Below are 19,359 nucleotides of genomic sequence, written 5' to 3'. Positions count from 1 at the left end.
TGAACGCTCTGCCCTGGCCTGCCACCGGCGGAACTGCCCGGCTTGCTGACTGCTCTCGAACGCCGCCCTGATCTCTTCGTCTCTGGCTCCATGTCCGTCCCCGCCGTCTGCCCACATCACCTCCGACGCCCTCTGCCGGCATATGTCGCATGCCTCTTCGCCCTCCTCGCACCCTGGACGGTCCACCCGCCCGTCCATGACCTCGTCTAACACGATCCGCCGGCATACCTCTCCCCTGATATATGTCCTTGTTGACACCTCCCATCGCCCTCCGGCTGCCCTCCCATCTTTCTCTGCCTCCCCTACCTCCTTCTCCTTCTCCTTCTCCTCCACGACTGCCCTACTGCATATAACAACCGACCGGCTTGGCTGGCCGTCTCGCGCCGCACGCCCGCTCTCCTGGACGAAATCCCGCAACCGCCGCGGCATGCCCGCGTGGACCACCAACCGCACGTCCGGCACGTCGATACCTAACCCTAACGCGTTCGTCACCACGATGACGCCCCGATTGGCGCCGTCGCCCCTCCTCCACGCCTCCAACCTCGACGCCTTGTCCTCCGTGCTGTCGATGCTGCTGTGGAACGCCGCGCACCCCAACGCCTCGGCCATCCGCTCGACGCCCTCGATCGTGCTGCTGTACACCACCGCCTTGCCGCGTGGCTGCTGCCGCAACCAATCCCTGACCTCCTGGCAACCGCGCTCCTCGACGGCGCTCAACTCGCCGTCCTCACCCTCCCGACCTGACCCTAACCCTAACCCTGACTTTGCCCGGCGCCTGTGGCTTGCCGCACCACAACCACGACCACGACCCCCACCCCCTGACCCTAACGCAACAACGACAACCCCGTACTCGATATTCCTCCGCGTCGTCGCCTCGCGGAACACCCGCACCCGCTCCGGCCGGATCCCCGTCACGGCGAAAAACTCCCGCTCCTCCGCCGGCGGCAACGTCGCCGTCAAACACACCAACTGCGCCCCGAACTCCTGCACCGTCCGCCCCAACGCCCGCAACGCCGGCCGGAACCCCCTCGACCCGTCCAACACGACGTGGCACTCGTCCAACACCACCCGGTCCAACTTGCTGCCGCCGCTGCAACTGCCCGCCGGCGTTGGCTAACTGCAACCGCGTGAACCGCCGCCGCCGCTGCCCCTCGAACTCCTCGTCCGCCGCCGTCGTCGCCGTCCGCCGCCGCTTGGTGGGTGCCCCGCCGCCCCGGTCCTCCGCCCCGAACCCCAGCAACCGGTGCCACTGCCGGCTGACGGCCCGGAACCTGTCCCGCAACGCCGCCGTGCCGAACGGTGCCTCCTGGTACAACCGCCCGTATATCATCCCCGCCACGTGCGTGCCGTGCCCTGCCTGCAAATCCAATGCGCTGTCCTCGACCCCCACGTCGTCGTCGTCGTTGTCGTTGTTGTCGTTGTTTTTGTCGTCTGCCCGCCCGAACGCCTCGTTCAAATACCGGTTGGCGATGGCGACGGCCATCTGCCGCCACCCGCTGATGTTGATCTTGCTGCCGATCAACCGCTCGCTGTGCTGCTGCATGATCCGCCTTGCCTTGTCTGACGTCCACAACCGTTCGTCCGTCCACGGGGCCCGGCTGGGGGTGGCGGGGGTGCTCTCGTCTGTGATGGTGTTATCACGGGCGTCGTCGTCCTCGGTGTTGTTACGGGCGTCGTCGTCGCTTGCTGCCCTGCCCCTTACAACCACGTCGTCCGCCCATAAAAATGCGCTCTTCCGGTCCGTCTGATGGATAATGCCTCCTACCTGCTGCCAAAACGGCAACACTAACTATAAATACCACACCAACAACTCACTGACCTCGCGCGGCAAATACCGGTGTATCACCTTGGCCGTCCCCGTCTGGCGGTAATTCTTGTGGTACGACGTGACAAAACACATCATGCTGTCGTGTGCGAACACGTTCCTGACCCCGCCGTTGGCCGTGTTGCTGTGTCTGATGCCTGCTAACTCGGGTGCCCGCGCCGGCTGCCCTGCCACCATGTGCATCAACATCCACAACCGCTCACGGAACGATTCCAACGCCTGTCTGTATGCCTGCACCGTTCTCTCGCGGTATGGGTGGTGACTATTGCTGCAGTTGGACGTGGCCTCCTCCTCCGCCTCTCCTGCTGCTGCTGCTGCTGCTGCTGCTGCCGCCGTCCCTCGCGTCGGGTCTAACCACGCCCGCCGCCGTGCCTCCGACTCTGCGATACGCCGTGCGATCCACCCCTTCCCCTTGCCCACCCACGCCTCGTTGCGGTCGTCGTGTAAAAACGAATACCCTGGCCGGTCCTGGCTGTGGTCGTCGTGCATGCTCTCCCACCTGATGGCGGGCAACGCTGCTGCCAACGCTGATCGGCCGCCATACCCATCGCCGTGCCCGTCCCTCTCGGTATCATTATCCCTATCCCCATGCCCATCCACCATCGCCAACTGCGCCAACAACGACCGCGCCTCCTGCGCTACCCCGTGGAACATCTCGGCCAACTCGCATACCCGCACCTGCACCCGTCGGAACGATATCCGGTCGCCGCTCCAATCCACCATCCCCGGCGCCACCGTGTTGAACCGGATGTGCATTCCGTACGTCCGCGCATCGTAAATCCAACTCATCACCCGGGGCTCGTCGTCGGGCCGCCCGGGCATCCGCGTCATGAACCGCCGCACCTTGTCGCGCACCAAATGGAACACGCTGCTGGCCTCTTCGTACGCCGCCTCGGCCCCTTTGGTCGCCGTCAACGCCGCCACCTCGTCCTGCCGCTCCAACCACGCCTGGTACACGACGAACATCTTGGCCACCTTGATCACGGCCGAATAATTCGTCGTGTACTCCGTCGCCTGGTGCCACCCGCCGTCCTCGCGGATGCCCAACACCGCCAACGCGCCGATCATCGCGCTCTCCTTCTGGCTCTGCTTGTACGGGTCCTCGATGATGGCGATGATGGCGTCCAAACACATCCTCTCGACCTCCTCCGCCTGCGCGGCCTGCCTGCTGCTGACGTCCGCCGCGACACGGCTGGTGAACGCATCCCACAACGACCCCTGACGTATGGTGAACCGATACGGCGGCCGCTCGCGCTCCGGCCACTCGTCCATGCGGAACCATATGCTCACCATCTTGCGCCAAACCTCCTTATACCGCTGCCACGTGTCGTCCTCCATGCGGTTATCGAACGGCCGCACTGGCTTCTGGCCGATCTCCTTCCGCTCCGCCTCGAACAACGCGTCATGCCCGACCTTATGCGGGGCTGCTGTTGCGCGTGCCTTGTCGGCGACGCTGTTGAACACGGCCCACATATTTCGTAACGTCTCCTCGCCGTCCTCGATCGGTTGCGTGGCCTCCTGCAACTGCGTCCTGTTCAACCCTTCCAAATCCCTCGTCCACCCGACGCGGTACAACCACCCGTTCGGCTCCAACTTTTCGTCTACTATACTAACCTCCTCGCGCGCGTCGGCCTCGAACCGCTTCTCTTGGTTCTCATGCAACGCGACAAACCACGCCGTGTCGTCCGTCCCCGGCCCCGATGGCTCGCTTTGAACGGCCACCCCTAACCCCCGCCCGACCTCGAACCATCCGCTCGCGGCCCGTGTTAAAAAAAAACGCTAGCATGGCACGCCTGTCGTCCACGGTAAATCTCTGACTGCCGTGGCTTTCTTGCGCACATTGCCCCCCTTCTGCCAATCATTCGCCCACCTGTGTTCTGCCCGGCAATGCTCCTGCATGTTTCGCACGCGGCGGCACACATAACGGCACGCGTGGCAACGCAAACCGTCCGCCCGGGGCGGTGCGATATGGGCAACTGGCTCGACCGTGGGGTCTGGGTATTGAAACGACTGTAAATCGGCCTGGCTGCGGATGATGCCGGGAATGTCGCCGACTAATCCGGCGACCCTGCTCCTGGCCTCGGCGGGGATTGACCGATGGTTATCCCGCAAATGCGCCGTGGCTTCGTTGGCTAATACGGCGTACTTACACAATGTGCATATCAAAATGGAATACTGCGTGTCGTGGACGAATGGCTCCATGTTTGGCTATATGTATTGGTTACTTTCTTCTATCCACTGTCCATAACTCATTCTTTTCCTTCTCTCTTTATAAACTCACCTTCCTGCCCCTTAATTCCATATACTTTCTCCTTGATCTACTTTCCTCCCTGCCTGCGTTCCATCGCTCGGTCGGGCTTTCTGGCCTGGCTGATAGTCCTGTTATGTGATTGGCTGGTTAATGCGGGGATCGGGACGACATCACAAAAATATCTACTACCCTATTTCCCTATTTCTGGACTCAAATGACGATACACAACACTGAAAACTGGGTTCCTATATTTGCACCGATTGCGGCTTCAATTGCATGCTACTTTTACCTATTTTACTACGGAAAATCTTAACGGCTTCCACCCTGCTGTGAACAACGGTTTCCGCCCCTACAGCACCTGTCAAACACCACAGGGGGCCTCCCAGCTGCTGCTGCCCGCCAAGCTGTTATTGCCTGTGTCCTCCCAACAGCCCTGTATGGAGCTGAGACCTGGTATGCAGGTTTAAGTAGACCAGCCAGGAACAGTGGCACTACTACCGCTAGCAGCAGTGCTACCAACCAGGTAGCTACTGTCAGTACAGGACAGAAGGGCCTGGTTAAGAGTGTTGGAAAGGTTATCACAGCAGCAGCAAGGGCTATCCTGCCTGTCTGGAGGACCACCCCAACCAGCAGCCTTCTCCGAGATGCTGGCCTGCCTACAGCAAAAGTAGCTCTTGAGGCAGCACGCTTATGCTTTGCCACGCGCCTACAGAAGGTTGACCAACAGCACCCCTTAGTCCCTAGGCTTTCACAGCTAGGACGGCAGCAAACAAGGTTACAAAGAACAGCAGCCCTCCTACCGAAATGCTCAAGGCCGTTGCTCCTACAGCCACAGCATCTCTCGGGATCACAAGACCCTACAGCTAGCCAGAGCAAGGAGAAGGCAGCTAAAGCGTTTCAGGACTGGGTTAAGACTGTGCCAGATAACCACACAATTATCTACTCAGACGGCTCTAAAGCCCCTGATGGGGCTACAGGGTTCGGCTTTGTCATCTACCGCGGCAATAAACGGATAGCCCAAGGGTGTGGCCGTCTCAGCATTGCAGAAGTATTCGATGGCGAGGCAGAGGGGGCGAGGGCAGGGCTCCAAAGGGCCCTCCTTACCTCCCAAGGCCAGCCTATACACATCTGTATTGATAACACCAGCGTCATCCAGGGGATACGCGGCAACATCCCGGACTCCTCACAAGCTGCCTTCTTAGAGATTCAGGCAGCAGCCAGGATACACAACATACAAACCCATTGGTCTCCAGGGCACCAAGGTATCAGAGGAAACGAGGAAGCAGATAACCTAGCTAAGGAGGGCACAACCCTGCCAGTCCCTAGGGGCCTACTGCCGACCCTATCAGGGATTAGGCGGCTTGCTAAAGAACCTAAACAACGCCAGCATAGGAAATGGTGGAAGCGAGAGGCAACCCCCCGGTATACCCAGCTAGGGCTTAAGGCCACCCTTGGCTGCCCTCCTGAATTAGCCCTACCAAGAGCTATCCTTCATCATCTCCTAGCAGCTCGATCAGGCCACGGGGACTTTGAACAGTATCATCAACGCTTTAACCACACAGAAGCACTACTCACCTGCTCCTGCGGAGAAGCTAAGGAGGTGGACCACCTGGTCTACTGCCGAAAGACGCTAGTGAGGAGGCAACGGTGGCCCACCCTTCACCCTTATAGTCGACGGGAGCCTCTAGGACCTATGGGTTCTCTAGAGCGTTACTTTAAGGGGCTAATCATCGACTCAGAAGGCTTCCAGGCTTTCATCAGCGTGACAGACTTCTTCCAGAAGATCTGCCCGCGGTACTGAGAGATAGGCTGTAGCCTACTCTCTAAGCAACAAACTACCACTACTAGGTAATAAGGTTATTACAACGGAACTAGGGCACCAGTGGGAACTAGGGAAGGATAGAACACATAGTAGCCTACGGGCAAGACTTGGAGGACGCTAAGAAGCGGCATGTGCTTAGAGTATACAGCTAGAATCTGCGGCCCTCCACGCCATATACCCTTCGGGAGGTCTGCCGCAAGGGCGTCTGCGCCCTTGCCGCCACGGCGTTAAATACCAAACAAACAAACAAACAACGGTTTCCGCCCTTGTCTCAACGGACCCACCTAATTCCATAGTGGGGCGTTCAATGGCTTCCGACGTCAGCCATCGCCCACGTAATGGGAGGGTTAGGGTTAGGGTTAGCTATTGTAACCCTGATGATAGTGTTGGTATGAAATGAATTACACTGAGTTATCTAACCTATACTATGCTAGCTTGCTGCCTTCAACAGCTACCCCTAACCCCCGCCCGACCTCGAACCACTGGCTCCCGGCGCGCGTTAGGAAAAACCGCTGACATAGCACCCCTGTTGTCCACGGTAAGACTCTAGCTACCTTGGCCTTCTCACGAACGTTACCCCCCTTTAGCCAATCATTCGCCCACCCATGCTCTGCCCGGCAATGCCTCTGCATGTTCGTCACGCGGCGGCACACGTAATTGCACTCGTGACAACGAAACCCTTCTAGTTGGGGCGGCGCAATATAGGCAATTAGCTCAACTGTGGCGTCTGTAAGGGTCTAGGACAAGGTCGGTGCCATTGGTCTAGCCTACTACTACGAGCATTCCAAGCTGGAGGAAAGAAGAACCATTCTGGGAAAGAGTGGTGCCCTTCTCATCTTTAAATACATGTGAGTCTTCTTCCAGAAGCTTCCATTGAGTAAGGGCCGACAAGGTTCTCATAACCTTCCACGATATTCTGTAACCTTCCAAAGTATTCCATAGCTGAGGGTCTAGCCGAAGCTTCATATCGGTCCATAGACCGTGACAGCGTCTGGGTATTGGAATGACTGTAACTCGGTTTGGCTGCGGACGATACCCTGTAGTGATTGCGCGCGGTCTGTGATCCCCTTTCTTTCGACTGCTTTAATGCCCCGGTGTTGGTTTCTGAGATGTGATAAGACCTCGTTGCCGATGACTGCATACCGACACTTTTTACAGATAGCAATCGAGAATTCAGCATTAAACACAAACGGTTCTATGGTGTCTTGCTTCTGGGGGTCTGCGTTAGTTGTGTCCTTGTTTCCCCCCTTGGTCCCCGGCTCTGGTTGGGGGCTTCCTGGGTTTATGCTGCCATGTTGGGGTTCCACGCTGCTGGTGTCCTCGCTTCCGCTATCGGGATCTGGCTCCGTCTGGGGATTACTGATATATGGGACACTATGTGTGGTGGTCTCCTTGGGCCCCGAAGTCGCAGTGAAGCGTATACGCTTATTTGGGTGATGACATCCGAGCGTAGGCGCTGCTAAGGCTATTGGCGACTCTTGTCGGTTGCGAGTAGTGCTCTGGCCATCATTTGCAGGCTTATGAGGTGTTGCGGCACTAGATACCTCACTTTGTGGTGGTGCACTCTCTATCTGCTGGGTTGTCGCGCATGTTGGGTGGTCGGGTGCTTCAAGCCTAAGGAAGCTATGCCACTGCCTAGAAACCCATCTAAATCTGTCCAGCAACGCCGGCTGGAGGCTGTCTGGGTATGCCCCGTCGAGTCCGTACGTGATGGCCCGCTGGAACGGGCGATGGCCGCTCTGCCAAGCGAACACCGACTCCACTGGGGCATCACGACTCCTGTCGTCATACTGGTCAAACAGAGTGTGTATCTGCTTCACATGCCGCTCGGTGATGGCGATCGATACCTGACGGTATATCTGAGTGTTGATCGGCTGCCCTGTGAACTGCGTTGTAGATCTCATGAGCTCCTTGGAAAGCTTGCCGGTCGACCATGGTGTGTCTGGGCATAAGTGAGACGCAAACAAGATGGAGGTCCCCGGCGTATCAGGCGCACAGAGGCATACTCTGGTAAGCATGCTTGTGAAGGGCCGGATATAGACGAGATAGAGGTAGAGAAGTCGTCCCACGGCAGTCGGGAGGAATCTCGCCACCTGGAACTCGTTGTTTGTCGTATGCCGTGTCTTGTGATGCCTTGTGATAAGAACGAGTGCTCCGGAATATATATAGACACCGCGCGGCGTAGATGTGCCGTTTTGGTATTGAACACTTGTCAGCTCGGATCCTCGCGCAGCCTGTCCCCCAGTGACGTGGATCAGAGCGAATAGTATGGACAGCAGCGCCTCACTATCGTTGATATAGCGCTGCACCCGGCGCACCACCCAACCATCCTTGGACAAGAGGCCATCAATCTTGGAGAGGCACGCTCGCTGCGAGAGGTCCAGGTAGGCGTCCTGAAGGCCGTTCGCCGGCTCCGAGACGAAGGAATAGCCCTGGTGTGTGTTAACCATCCGGTCCTTGGTCTTGGATAGATCAAAGACTGGGTGCCAGCCATACATCAACTGGTCGACGGCTGCAGCTACATTTTGGACCATGTTGTGCGCGAGAGTCCGGAACTGCTGCAGGGACAGCCGCCCGTTGTCCCAGGAGATCGTCTGGCCGTCGTCGCTCCAGTCGAAGCGGAAGCTGGGCCCGTCAGCAGTAGACAGTACCCGCCCATACGCACGGAGGCTCAGGAACTCGCCAAGTGGCGCTTGCGACCCCAGGCACATCGTCTCTCGGCGGACGCGGTTGAGTATGTCGAGCTGTCCGCTGCGGGGCCTTGCTGGATAGCTGACGTAGTCGTGGCTGGTCCGGGGGAGCAACACCTCGACGACGACTAAGCGGGCGCAGTAGATGAACGCCGACAGGCTCGCTGTGTAGTTTCCGGGGCGCCGGAACCCGGACCCGTCGGACGTGAGGCCGAGGACTCCGCCGAAGTAGACCAGGAGGGTTGACTTGGACTGGCCGTCCTCAAACTCCTCTGTCATGAGGAAGTACAGCAGGCGCAGCGTGAGATCCTCGAGTGCGGATGAGAAGTAGCCGCCCGCTGGACTCCAATCTGTAGACACCTGCTGAGTAAACCTGCTAAGCAAAGGGAGGGAGGAACACTAAAAGGAGACTGACCTGGAAATGGTGGGGGGCTGGCTGTTGCGTCGGTTGTCCAGCCGTCCTCGGTGGTATCTGTATGGCTGCTGGCATTCGCATCCTCATGGCCAAACCCATCAAAATCCTCCCAGCCTTCACTAACAAGGTCTTCAAAGTCACTCTCATCATCAGTCTCGGCCGCACTTCTGTCGCTCTCATCGTCACTGAGATCTCCACCAGCTGGGGAGTTGGACGCTCGATGAGACGGTATCCCCCGTGCCCTTGTCCTTGTTGTCGTGCGCAACATGCGGCGTTCGTCTGCATCTGTTGCCTCCCCGTGAGGCGAGACAGCGCCGGACCTGGTAGGGGTCGCATCATCGAGGCGTGAGGTGTTCCAGAGTTCGTCGGACCACAATGCGTCAAGCGCGCGTGACTGGGCGATGGTAAGGCTTCTCCGGCACTGTGACAGCCGCGTCCCTAGCGGAAGGCGCCATAGCCGTATGCAGAAGCACAGAAGCCTTTTCACCAGGCTGCGGTACTTATACGTGGTGGCCTGCCGGCCGACGAGCTCGAATGGCGCCTTATACGGGCGGTGAGGCTCCGTGCTGCGGAGCCAACAGCGCATGGAGACATCCATGGAACGTATCGTATCCTCGCAGCGGTTGAAGACGCCGTCGACGGCTGACACGATACGTCGTAGCCGGGCTTCGTCCTCTGGGGGGGCTCGCATGGGGCATGTCGTCTTCAACGTGCCGGCCGGCGTCCGGCAGCTCCGACATCTTCACGAGGAAGTCGCGGCGGGCGCCGTCGAACATGAGATCCCAGCCGGTGCGACGCATCCAGCCGGTCTGGAATGCAATATCGACAGGCCCCGTGGCAGAAGCGGTAGCACGGACACCGCCAGCAAGGTGGGCTCTTTCCGCATCGTGAGCCGCGGCGAGCAGAGCGTGCTGGGCGGCGGGCACATCGTCGGCATCAGGAGAGCCCGTCTCGCGGGGCGGCGTTGACCCCGCTGCGGTAGGCTGGGCTATCCAGAAACCCCGCGCACCATTCTGCGACCAGCTCTGTAGCAGGACGCCGCTGTGGATATGGTCCCGTTGCCAGCCGTCCGTCTTCCGCAAGCCCTTGATGCCGTGCGACTTTGCGATGTGGCGGCATATCAGGTCATCGCTCGCCGTCCGGTAGCTGCAGCGGCGGCAGGCGTGGCCACGGGTAACCGTCAGCGTTTCGTGCGGTGGGAGGCCGTCGGGACGGAGAGCAACGTCGTTTGGGTCTCCTAGATGTAGGGACTTCACTAACGCGCTCAGTCCACGGCGTTGTGGCTTGGGAACCTCATGCTTCTCGGCGAGGTGGCGGCTCACGCGCTCCCCGAACGGCTTTAAGGCGTAGCCGCAAGGCCGGCAGATAAGGACCGGCTCAGGCTCGTTTATATGTAGTTGCAAGGCTTCTAGGCGCCGGCGTTGCTTGTCCGTCAAGCTGTGCGGTGCCGTGGGCCTCGACGGCGGCGACGACGGAAGAGGAGATGGGAGAGTCATGTTCGCTAGGAACTGATTGAACCGTTCTTCTCCAAAGATAGAGGTGTGGGTAATATGAAACGGTTTTTCTCTTTTGACCCTGCTTTCTTCTTAATTGTTACTTCCCTACTAACTTTGTTCTTTTTTCTCTCTTGCTTACTTTTCTTCGTTTTCTTTCTCTCTCTATAGCAGAAGCTGTTGACCTACTACTCTTCGTTCCAGTTCACGAACCGTCAGTCAGGAGAAGAGGTTTCATTTCGGAACGCGTCGAGATTTCAATTGAAGGTGGAGACACCGAAGTCAATGCCGGCCAATCAGAGGCCCTAGGGAACGCGTCGAGATTTCCGAGTCGGGCAGGGGGGTGGCAAGCGGGGCTCGGGACGGGTCGGGCCAATGGGCGTACACGGACGGCCGTATCTCGACGCGTTCCGGCATGGAATAACTGAGTAGGTTTGCTCGTCATGAATTAGCCTTGAGGGCCATGTTAGACAATTCGGTGATACATACCTCTGTGAAACCGAGATTAGGGTCCGAACCCTTTTCAATGTCGCGTTTCGTGGGCTTGTGCTTCTTCCAGGGCTCTTCGCGCCAAGCCTTATGATCTAGAGGGAAGCCGGCCAGCTTATATTGCACGCCGCCGGCGACCGCCGAACCGTACTTTCTCTTATCAAAGTCCTTGTTCGGCGTTGACTTTCTGAGATCCCTGCTATTCAACGTCCTCCAAGAAACAATCTGTTCATACTTGATACCTCCTAGCGCCGCGAATTCGCGTTCCTCCTCGAAGTCGCTGTATTTGCCAAGGGTCCCGACGGTGTCAATCATGTTGGGGGTGGCTTAAATCTTGTACACGAAGGCATGAGGTTTCTTGTAAACGAATGTCGCTGCCACAGGATCGCTAGCACTAGTGGAAACGAACCCGTCATCGTCACGGCTCTGGATGTTGGGGGTTACCTTTCATATGACTGAAGAGGCTGGTGCTTGGGGGTTGAGAGTGGAAGCTTGTCTGGCCCTTCGGGAGAAATCCCCCAAGCCTTTTGATCTCCTTAGGGGGTCTTGTATCTCCACGATAGACGTATTTGACCGTTGTTGGGGCTCCATGGCAAAAGACGTACCATAGGTGGGTTTTTAGAAAGAAGAGAAGAACGGGGCGTTGTCCAAACATTCGAACGAATACAAACGTCTACGTTCAACCGAGTGGGGCGGGAGAAGATACACACTCGGTTGGAAAGGCAGCCGAGGGACGGGAGATGGAGAAGTCGAATGGCTGATAGGAGATGGATGGGAGATGGGAACAAGTCCTGTAGGGTTAGCGTGACGACCTTGGTTTGGGGTTTTACTCCTGTTTGCCCTGTTATGAGTCCTGGCAGGAGAAAGCCCACCCACCCTTAATCCCTGAATGAATGCGTTTGATCCTGGTGATGTTTTACTCGGTCTTTTTTTCTTTTTTCCCCCCAGCTACTGCCCCTTTGCTTTTTCTTCTTGAGCCCGGAACGTTTGCCTTCAAGCACTTTCCCAAGCTGGTTTATATCCAGGATAAAAGCTTTTCCCCATCAACTCTCGTTGGTCCTGGTCTCCTAAAGATACTCTATTAGTAATACTCTATTAGTAAAAAGGCTGATAAGGAGAGCTTACAGGCCGTGCATCGTTGTAGTAAGCCGAGCTTAGCTCGATATGGCGGTGTCGACATAGCGTTGTCGCCGAACGGACCACCAGCCTTTTTTTGTTTTTTTTCTCTCGGTAATACCGTTCTTACTAGGCGGGATGATGCAGCTGTCAATATGAGTTACTACATGCGTGGCATGACTGGAAGACATCAACTAGACAGAGAGGTAAGCCTATTTTATAGTCCAATAGGGTTGACTTGTAGGCTATGGCCGGGTAGGGACGGACTTGGACTGTTAGTAGAGGCGGAGATGCTGTTAATGAGCTTTATCCGTCGACTCGTCGCGGAACCTACGACTGTCACTACAGCAACATACAGTGTGCATTGTAGCAATAGTATTAGCTCTGATTTTAACGATCTATCTACTTTTCCCCTCCTAACCTGCTCTCAGTTTCGCCTTGTTCGCACTTTATAGTTCACCGCTTTTGGCCGTGGAACTAAACAGCCTCTCACACATATCCTGGTATCAGGTTAGCGTTCCTCATGGACCGCCAAACAGTTTACGGTCGCCGGACGGCTAGCTATCTTATCCCGCGGTCCCAACTGTCGCCCTTCCTTCATCTGATAACCCGGCTGCTGAGTATCTCGGTTGAGGAGCTCACGCTCGTTACATGCCGTGGTTTCGGCCACTAATCCAATGACCTAGCGCGACTACTGCCGACCTGGAATTTGTTGTCTATTGTCTTGGCGGATGTTCTGCGGAGCATCCTCGCTGGTTTCTTAATGCTCGCCCCCCTAGGTGTGGGTCGCGTGGAGGGGCTTGAGGCACGGGGCACGATGCTGATTTGCTTATGCGTGAACGTTGGAAACGGCCGTGGCAATTTTATGTCGACTTTCTTGCCGGGCTTCCGTGGCACGACGATCTCTTCGTTCGCCATAAACTGCTTGCACCCCCATGTTAGACGGCCCTCTTGGTTAACGACTTCGCCGCCACCGCAGGGGTTTTGAGCTGTTTAATAGGCTTATTAGCATGACGCCGACTATGAAACATACACTAGGACAGGTAAAAACTCACGGCCCGCGACGCCTGTCCGGCCCCCTTTACCATAGGCCACGATGCGGATGGAGTGTGGGTGATTGTTAGCTTGCTGCGAGGTATCGCTGTCCAAGTAGTACTTAGGAGGTGTTAGTCGAAGGAGTCGGTTATTAGCGCCTTGATCCATGGGAAGGACCCGGTAGCAGAAGGAGCAGGACCTACCTGGTGAAGAGCGAAAATCTCCGCACAGCCGGCCTCGGTTCGATGCTTCTGGTTAACTGGGACATTCTTCTGGCGTTGTAGTCTGGCTTGGCACCGGTTAAGGGCAGCGACGACTCGTGGTTTGGGATGCTGGGGGCCGTAGCCGTACAGAGAAGGGCCGTCTCCCTTCTGGCTGGACGAGATGAAGATGTTGTTTTTGACGGCCATAACAGCTATCATGGCGGGCTGATCCTGTGCCCTGATGTGATCAACATTAAACTTGGCCTGCATTTGGGTATAAGCTAGGTCAGCAAGCCCATAGAGTTGGTCGTCGTTGAAAAGTGTTGTAGTGTCTCTAGTGAAGGTGAGCTTAGAGGAGTAGAGGATATGCTGCTCTTTGTCCCGGGCACGTTTGTCAAGTTTGAGGTTGAGATCCTGAGCTGCGATACTTTGGAAGAGAGTGAAGAGCACAAGGAGACCAGACAGCCTGGCCACCCAGCCCTGAGATGCAGAAGACGACATTTGAAAAGACAACTAGTCGGAGATAGTAGTTCGACAAATGCGACGTACGGCTTGCTGGGGGACGGATGGTTTAGTAGTAACAGGCCAACAGACGGCGGGGGGGGGAACGGGCTGCAATAGGTGACTCTGTCTTCGGTCAAAGAGCCTCCTAACTCTCTCAATGGCTGTACCCCTCATAATGACAGGTTCACACGCGGGAGAGGACGTAGAGAGATACAAATAGTATGGGTAATAATAGACGGACAGACCGGTCGCACTCATCGTTGGCCTGTGATCATGGGTGCTCCCTTCTGACACTTTTTGCTCTGCGCCGGTCGAGGCACGCGCTCGGCTGCGGTCAACCTTTTTGTAGACCTCAATTGCGTCAAGATGGGTCTACCCAGCTCTCCTGGCTCGGAGAGTCCACATTGCTCTATAGGTGTGGATGCTACGGGAACAGCGATACATGACACAGCTTAATGGTCCAGGCGCTTAGACCCGCTGGAGAAGGCTGGTTCGGACTAGCGGTCTATGCCCCATACTTAATTTAATTATCTACCTTACCGGCATTGAGTCGACGGGAATCGCCGAGGTCGAACATGGCAGGCACGCACGACTTCACAAGTTCTCTCAGCCTGCGGTGGCTTGTAGATCGCTTTTAGCAGGCCAGGCGCGGACTGGAGGTAGACGCGCAAGAGAACGAGGTTACTAACGAGACCTCTGTTGAAACTGAGTTGTTATCTTGTTGACACCCAGACGAATATTTATCAATCTAAGAAGAAAAACGAAAGAAAAAGATAAAATGAACAGCAAGGTTAAAAAGGACGAAAACAAAGATAACCTAGATAAAAGGTTAGTCGTGCGCGACCGCTTGGGTTCGCTGTCAAGTGAGAATTAGTAGCAGTTGATAGCCATTCTCCAGCATGTGGAGAGCGAAGTAAACGGGTTGTGGTGTCGTTTCATGTGATATAGCATAGACGCTATACAAACCGTGGGGGCGTAAACGAACGACGGATGTGTGTATGTGTGTATTAGTTTACGCTGGGGCGTCCCTATTTTCTGAGGGCAAAGGGCGTCCAACTGTCACGTATATCAGGTCTATCGAGGACTAGAAAAGAAGACAATAAGCAATAAACAAAAGGCTACGCGCGCGGAGAAGTAAGCGTCAAATGCTGACGAACGGCGGGTGAGAGAGAGAGGATGCAAAACTAACGGTTGACTCCATGGCTAAAGGGGATTCAGCTTGCCGAAACAGTAACAGGTCGACTATAATGCTTTTCAAGTCCTAGGATTGCATATTATGAAGGCTGGGACGGGGGGTTAATTATCAATTAACTGGCTGACTGATTGGTTGATTGATTGTTAAACAGGACTTAACAGATTTACTTGCCTTGAGGGCGGGGGAGCGGGGTGCTGGTTTCCTCTGGTCTTTGCATTGCTGTGGCTGACCTTGCGGCACCGAAACTCGACAATGCTATTTTAGCCCGTCTAGTGGGCAACAAAGCAACAACAGGCAGAGTGGACCGAATAGTCCCACTTGAGCTTCTAGTAGCGTTTCAACAGCTTTGACCCAAAGCATCCCCAACGTTATTTTAGCCACTCCGCAATTCCTTTATATCCTGCTAGATCGGCAGCAAAGATGCTCTACATAAACGGCTGCTCCCAACGCCTCCTCACGAAATTCGCCTCCCTCCCCCGGCCCTAGTAACACGTGTAACTTGTCCTAACCCTTCCTCCCCTCTTCTGTCATCTGTACCCCTTTAGCTGCCATCTGCTTATCGAATACGCCGCTCCATGCCACGTCTTGAAGCCTAGCTATCCTAGCTGCGAACACCTCTACTTGCATCCTTCGTAGCTGGTACGTTCGCCCTCACACCCGCCGGGATGGCCCGCCGTCACCCGCCTTGCCTTCCTACTGCTCTAATTTTACGTGCCTATCCATCGTTTAGAATGCTTGCTGGGTTACCTCGCTATCTCCTGCTGTTACGTCTGGGATGCTACGGTGAGGAACGAGCTATGCTCATCCGTAGCAGACCAGATATCTTCCGGCTGCCCCGCTCGCTCTTGTTTCGGCCCCCGGCTTTCCGCGCCTGCGAGTCTCTTCCGTCCGCTCATAAACTTCGACAAACCTTAGCCTCAGGGCAGCCCTAGGAAGGATCACAAGAACACCTGAATTGCCTTGCTAGCGAATGCTTTAACTATTGGCGTGTATAAAGAAGGAAGGAGGGCCGGCAGGACGTCCTTAGGCAGGCGCCCGGGTTTCAACACAGTTTATGGCGGACGAAGAGATCGTCGTGCCACGGAAGCCCGGCAAGAAAGTCGACATAAAATTGCCACGGCCGTTCCCAACGTTCACGCATAAGCAAATCAGCATCGTTCCCCACGCTCGCTCGCGGCCCACCCTCAATGAGGGTCCGCGCCGAGGGAGGCGAGTATCCCTACGGGTTCATTGATGCTCCGCAGAACATCTACCAAACCAGTAGACAACATATTCTCGATCATCAGTGGTCAGGAGAAGCGCGGAGCAGCAAGCCAGTCGTAAAAAGACCGATTTGGCGGCGATCTGGGTCGCACTAGGTCATATCATCAGCAGCCGAAATCCACGCCCTGTAACTCAGAGCTTCTCAAAGCTCTTCGATTGAAATCCTTGCCAGCTAGGTTCTTAGACGTAGGAAGGGCGGCAGGTCGAGCCGCGCGATAGAGATATCAGGGTTAAGTAGTAGGTAGCACAGCATAGAGACAAGCGGCGTACAGCCCACCGCATCCACTTAGCTATAAATTCGGGAACTATTGTGCGCTCATCTATCGCCGTATAGATGGCCAGCTGTCCAGCTGACGTGAACTTTACTGACTGTTACTTCGCCATCGTTTCGGCCCTAGTGTTTCCATTGTCATCAAGTACCTCAGTCCGACTCATATCATCAACGTTTATGGGGTAGAGCTCGCTGCATACTAGCACTCATGTTTCAGAACAGAGGCTCTTCTTCACGTTATCGCTGACTATTTCAAAGTCGGCTTCGTTGGGACAAATGATCCAGATACTATCCAGGTTTGCTTTAATTTACTGTAACGACTGCAGACAGCGTTCTTCAGTCGAGCGTGGGTACTCTCGCGTCGTGCTAGTGCTCAGCAGCAGCGTTGGAAACATGTTGATGATTCCTTACTCATACTAACAACAGAATGAATTATTCCTTGGCTTGAGCCTATATGATGATTTTAAACTTTAGTCACAAATTCAATCCGTTTCGGTATTTTGGACCGCCCTAAGCCCTGCAGCCTAGCTCAGTGAGCCAGTGCACAAGGCAGGTGGCAAGAATCATCGCTAGGCCTGAAGACAGCCTTAGGTCTTAGGTAGCCCTGCTCCGTGTTTTCTATTCCAGTGTTTGTAATGTCGTTGGGACGACGAGACCCGGCCTTACTGCGTTATATATTCACCCTTTTGCATCGGAAGGAAGGTGCAGATCATAGCAGGGCGGGCCGATCCCACCATCCTTCCACAACAGGCTTCACACAACCGTCTCAATCTGAGATACCTAGGACAAGGGTAGGGGGCGCAGCTGTTCCCAGCATTGTACTGCGCCTGTCATCCGTCCCACTCTCCTGGAAATTGCTTGAGCTGCGAGGTGGTGCCTGCAAATACGAAAGTGACCACTCCTACCCCGAACAATCAACAAAACTCCCTCCCGCCCAATCTCATCCGCTGAAGAGCATCCTCGACGATAGGCCCTCTCAGACGCCGGATTGTTTCATAAGTGAACCCGTTCTTTGTTCAATGTGTTATGATCTACAGCTACGCCACGCATCCTCGTCGTTCTAGTCTCACGTCTGCCGCCCTATAGCAGTCAACATTCTGTGGGTCCAGAGCCCTCTCGGTAGAGGGTTCAGTGCCAACATCATACCATACAGTAGGGAGATGCGTATATCATGGTGTCGCAATCAATCTTGACGTACATACGAACAGTCATTGTCATACATACACGAATCCAACATTCCGATCCATGTTAAACCTGTTCCTCAGCGACAGGTGCTCACATGCAGCTATCAACCTACCTCCTGAACTGCACCCTCTGAGATAAACCCTAAATAGAACCTCCAGCCACCTTACCTATGCTTCATTCTAGACAAGACAAACTCCTATACACTTTACCATCTCGTCCGTCCATGGACCATAATACACGCTACACCCATCATTGCCATCGTTTCTTCTCTATTAGCATCCGCTGTAGACACTGTTCCCTTAAGGTTCTACTACAAAAGTAAGGCGAGTTGCTACTTGAGTCTAGCATAACGGTCACATGCTATGCAAACGACTGTATCTGCCTTCTGCTACTGTAAGTTCTCTGGTTTGAGGGGTGTTGTGTTCACACCGACCTAGGTATACTGCAACTCCTACTATAGTGTCGATGCTCCCGCAAAGCTTAGGGTCTGCTAAGCCTTTAACGCCACGTAGGATAGCGCCCAGGGTGGCATTGCCAAGACTTTTTAGGCGGAATTCGATTCAATGAAATAACGGCCTAAAGACTAGTCGTGTCAATGGGCGCGCGCGTCGCACGCAATGCCAAAGCACATTATACTACCATGAACTAGTTGGCCTGTTAAGCAGGCCCAACTTCTAATACCTGCGTTGTCACCTGCTATCACTGAAGTCCGGTGATGGCGGCCGGCGGGTGGTCGCTTTAATTAGCGGCGAGTTTCTGTGCAGACGAGAATAACAAGTTGATTTAGTGAGGAAATGAACCTAGCCTGCCTAGGATGGAACGCCAAGCGTGGGTCGTTATCAGCCATTTCTCGCTCTCCAGCCTCACGTATATACCTACTTAAGTGTACATAGACAAACACGCAGCTAGTCACAAAACAAGCCATCCAAAGAGATGCTGCACTACCGCATACAATTGAATTAGTTCATCATCCATAGATTCGCATCCGTAGCAAGATCAGCACATACATACATCCATGTCGGTGCGCCTTTCCCGTTCTAGTCCTTAAGACCATCTTAGGACAAGTCTTTAGTGTGATACTCGGTTAGTTCGATCCTGTTTTGGATCCTGCCTTCAACTCTAGGACGAAAACTTAGAGCTAGAGTTCACCTCAGGGGCATCTGCAACTTGCAAGCGGATAGTACAGCACCCTAGTAGGCAGGCACGTCTATCCCTATGCTCTCCACCATAAGGATAGCTAACACTATGTGATACTCACAGCAAAAGGAGACCAAACAGTGTCCACCCAGTGGTGACCAACGAAATATTAAGACGGGCACGTAACTCCCCATTCATCATATTATGCCCACCTATTAGAAGGCAAAGTGACGCGAGTGAACTGTAGTCCATGTATAGTACTTGTCACCGGTAGTCACGGATACAATCGCTAGCCGGCGATGAAGGATTCCGCGCCGGTTAAGGTAGTCTCAAAGTATCCCAAACCTTACTCCTTACTCCACACTTGGCTCTATTCATCCGCACGTTGCGCTCCCATTTTAGGCACGGTTTGCGGTGCGCCCTGAACCCTTATAACGATCCACCAACTAGGAATGGAACGACAAT

General features: G+C 55.2%; 4 protein-coding genes across 4 annotated transcripts; 1 reads left to right on the top strand and 3 right to left on the bottom strand.

Annotated features, from left to right (window-relative positions):
• Nucleotides 1-427: 427 nt before the first annotated feature.
• On the top strand, nucleotides 428-1,117 carry CGGC5_v013051 (uncharacterized protein; the record flags this gene model as incomplete). The annotated part of the gene is made up of 1 exon (XM_066152815.1): nucleotides 428-1,117. One exon carries the CDS (start codon nucleotides 428-430, stop codon nucleotides 1,115-1,117), a length of 690 nt encoding a protein of 229 aa, XP_066007777.1.
• A 209-nt stretch (nucleotides 1,118-1,326) lies between these two features.
• CGGC5_v013050 (uncharacterized protein) lies at nucleotides 1,327-4,027 on the bottom strand (the record flags this gene model as incomplete). The annotated part of the gene is made up of 4 exons (XM_066152814.1): nucleotides 1,327-1,353; nucleotides 1,391-1,768; nucleotides 1,820-3,549; nucleotides 3,976-4,027. The coding sequence occupies 4 exons, from the start codon at nucleotides 4,025-4,027 to the stop codon at nucleotides 1,327-1,329; spliced, it is 2,187 nt and encodes a 728-aa protein (XP_066007816.1).
• Nucleotides 4,028-7,668: 3,641 nt separating this feature from the next.
• eltA-1 (Heat-labile enterotoxin A chain) lies at nucleotides 7,669-11,300 on the bottom strand (the record flags this gene model as incomplete). The annotated part of the gene is made up of 6 exons (XM_066152813.1): nucleotides 7,669-7,677; nucleotides 7,746-8,938; nucleotides 9,004-9,569; nucleotides 9,658-10,585; nucleotides 10,639-10,681; nucleotides 10,986-11,300. The coding sequence occupies 6 exons, from the start codon at nucleotides 11,298-11,300 to the stop codon at nucleotides 7,669-7,671; spliced, it is 3,054 nt and encodes a 1,017-aa protein (XP_066007749.1).
• Nucleotides 11,301-12,770: 1,470 nt separating this feature from the next.
• Nucleotides 12,771-13,840, bottom strand: CGGC5_v013048 (uncharacterized protein; the record flags this gene model as incomplete). The annotated part of the gene is made up of 3 exons (XM_032028246.1): nucleotides 12,771-13,090; nucleotides 13,157-13,256; nucleotides 13,340-13,840. 3 exons carry the CDS (start codon nucleotides 13,838-13,840, stop codon nucleotides 12,771-12,773), a joined length of 921 nt encoding a protein of 306 aa, XP_031875459.1.
• Nucleotides 13,841-19,359: the final 5,519 nt, after the last annotated feature.

This window comes from Colletotrichum fructicola (assembly GCF_000319635.2).
Source record: "Colletotrichum fructicola Nara gc5 chromosome Unknown KSG_Nara_v1_contig08, whole genome shotgun sequence".
NCBI classification, from domain to species: Eukaryota; Fungi; Ascomycota; class Sordariomycetes; order Glomerellales; family Glomerellaceae; genus Colletotrichum; species Colletotrichum fructicola.
Note: the sequence above shows the minus strand (reverse complement) of the source record. Positions and strands in the feature narration are given on the sequence as shown.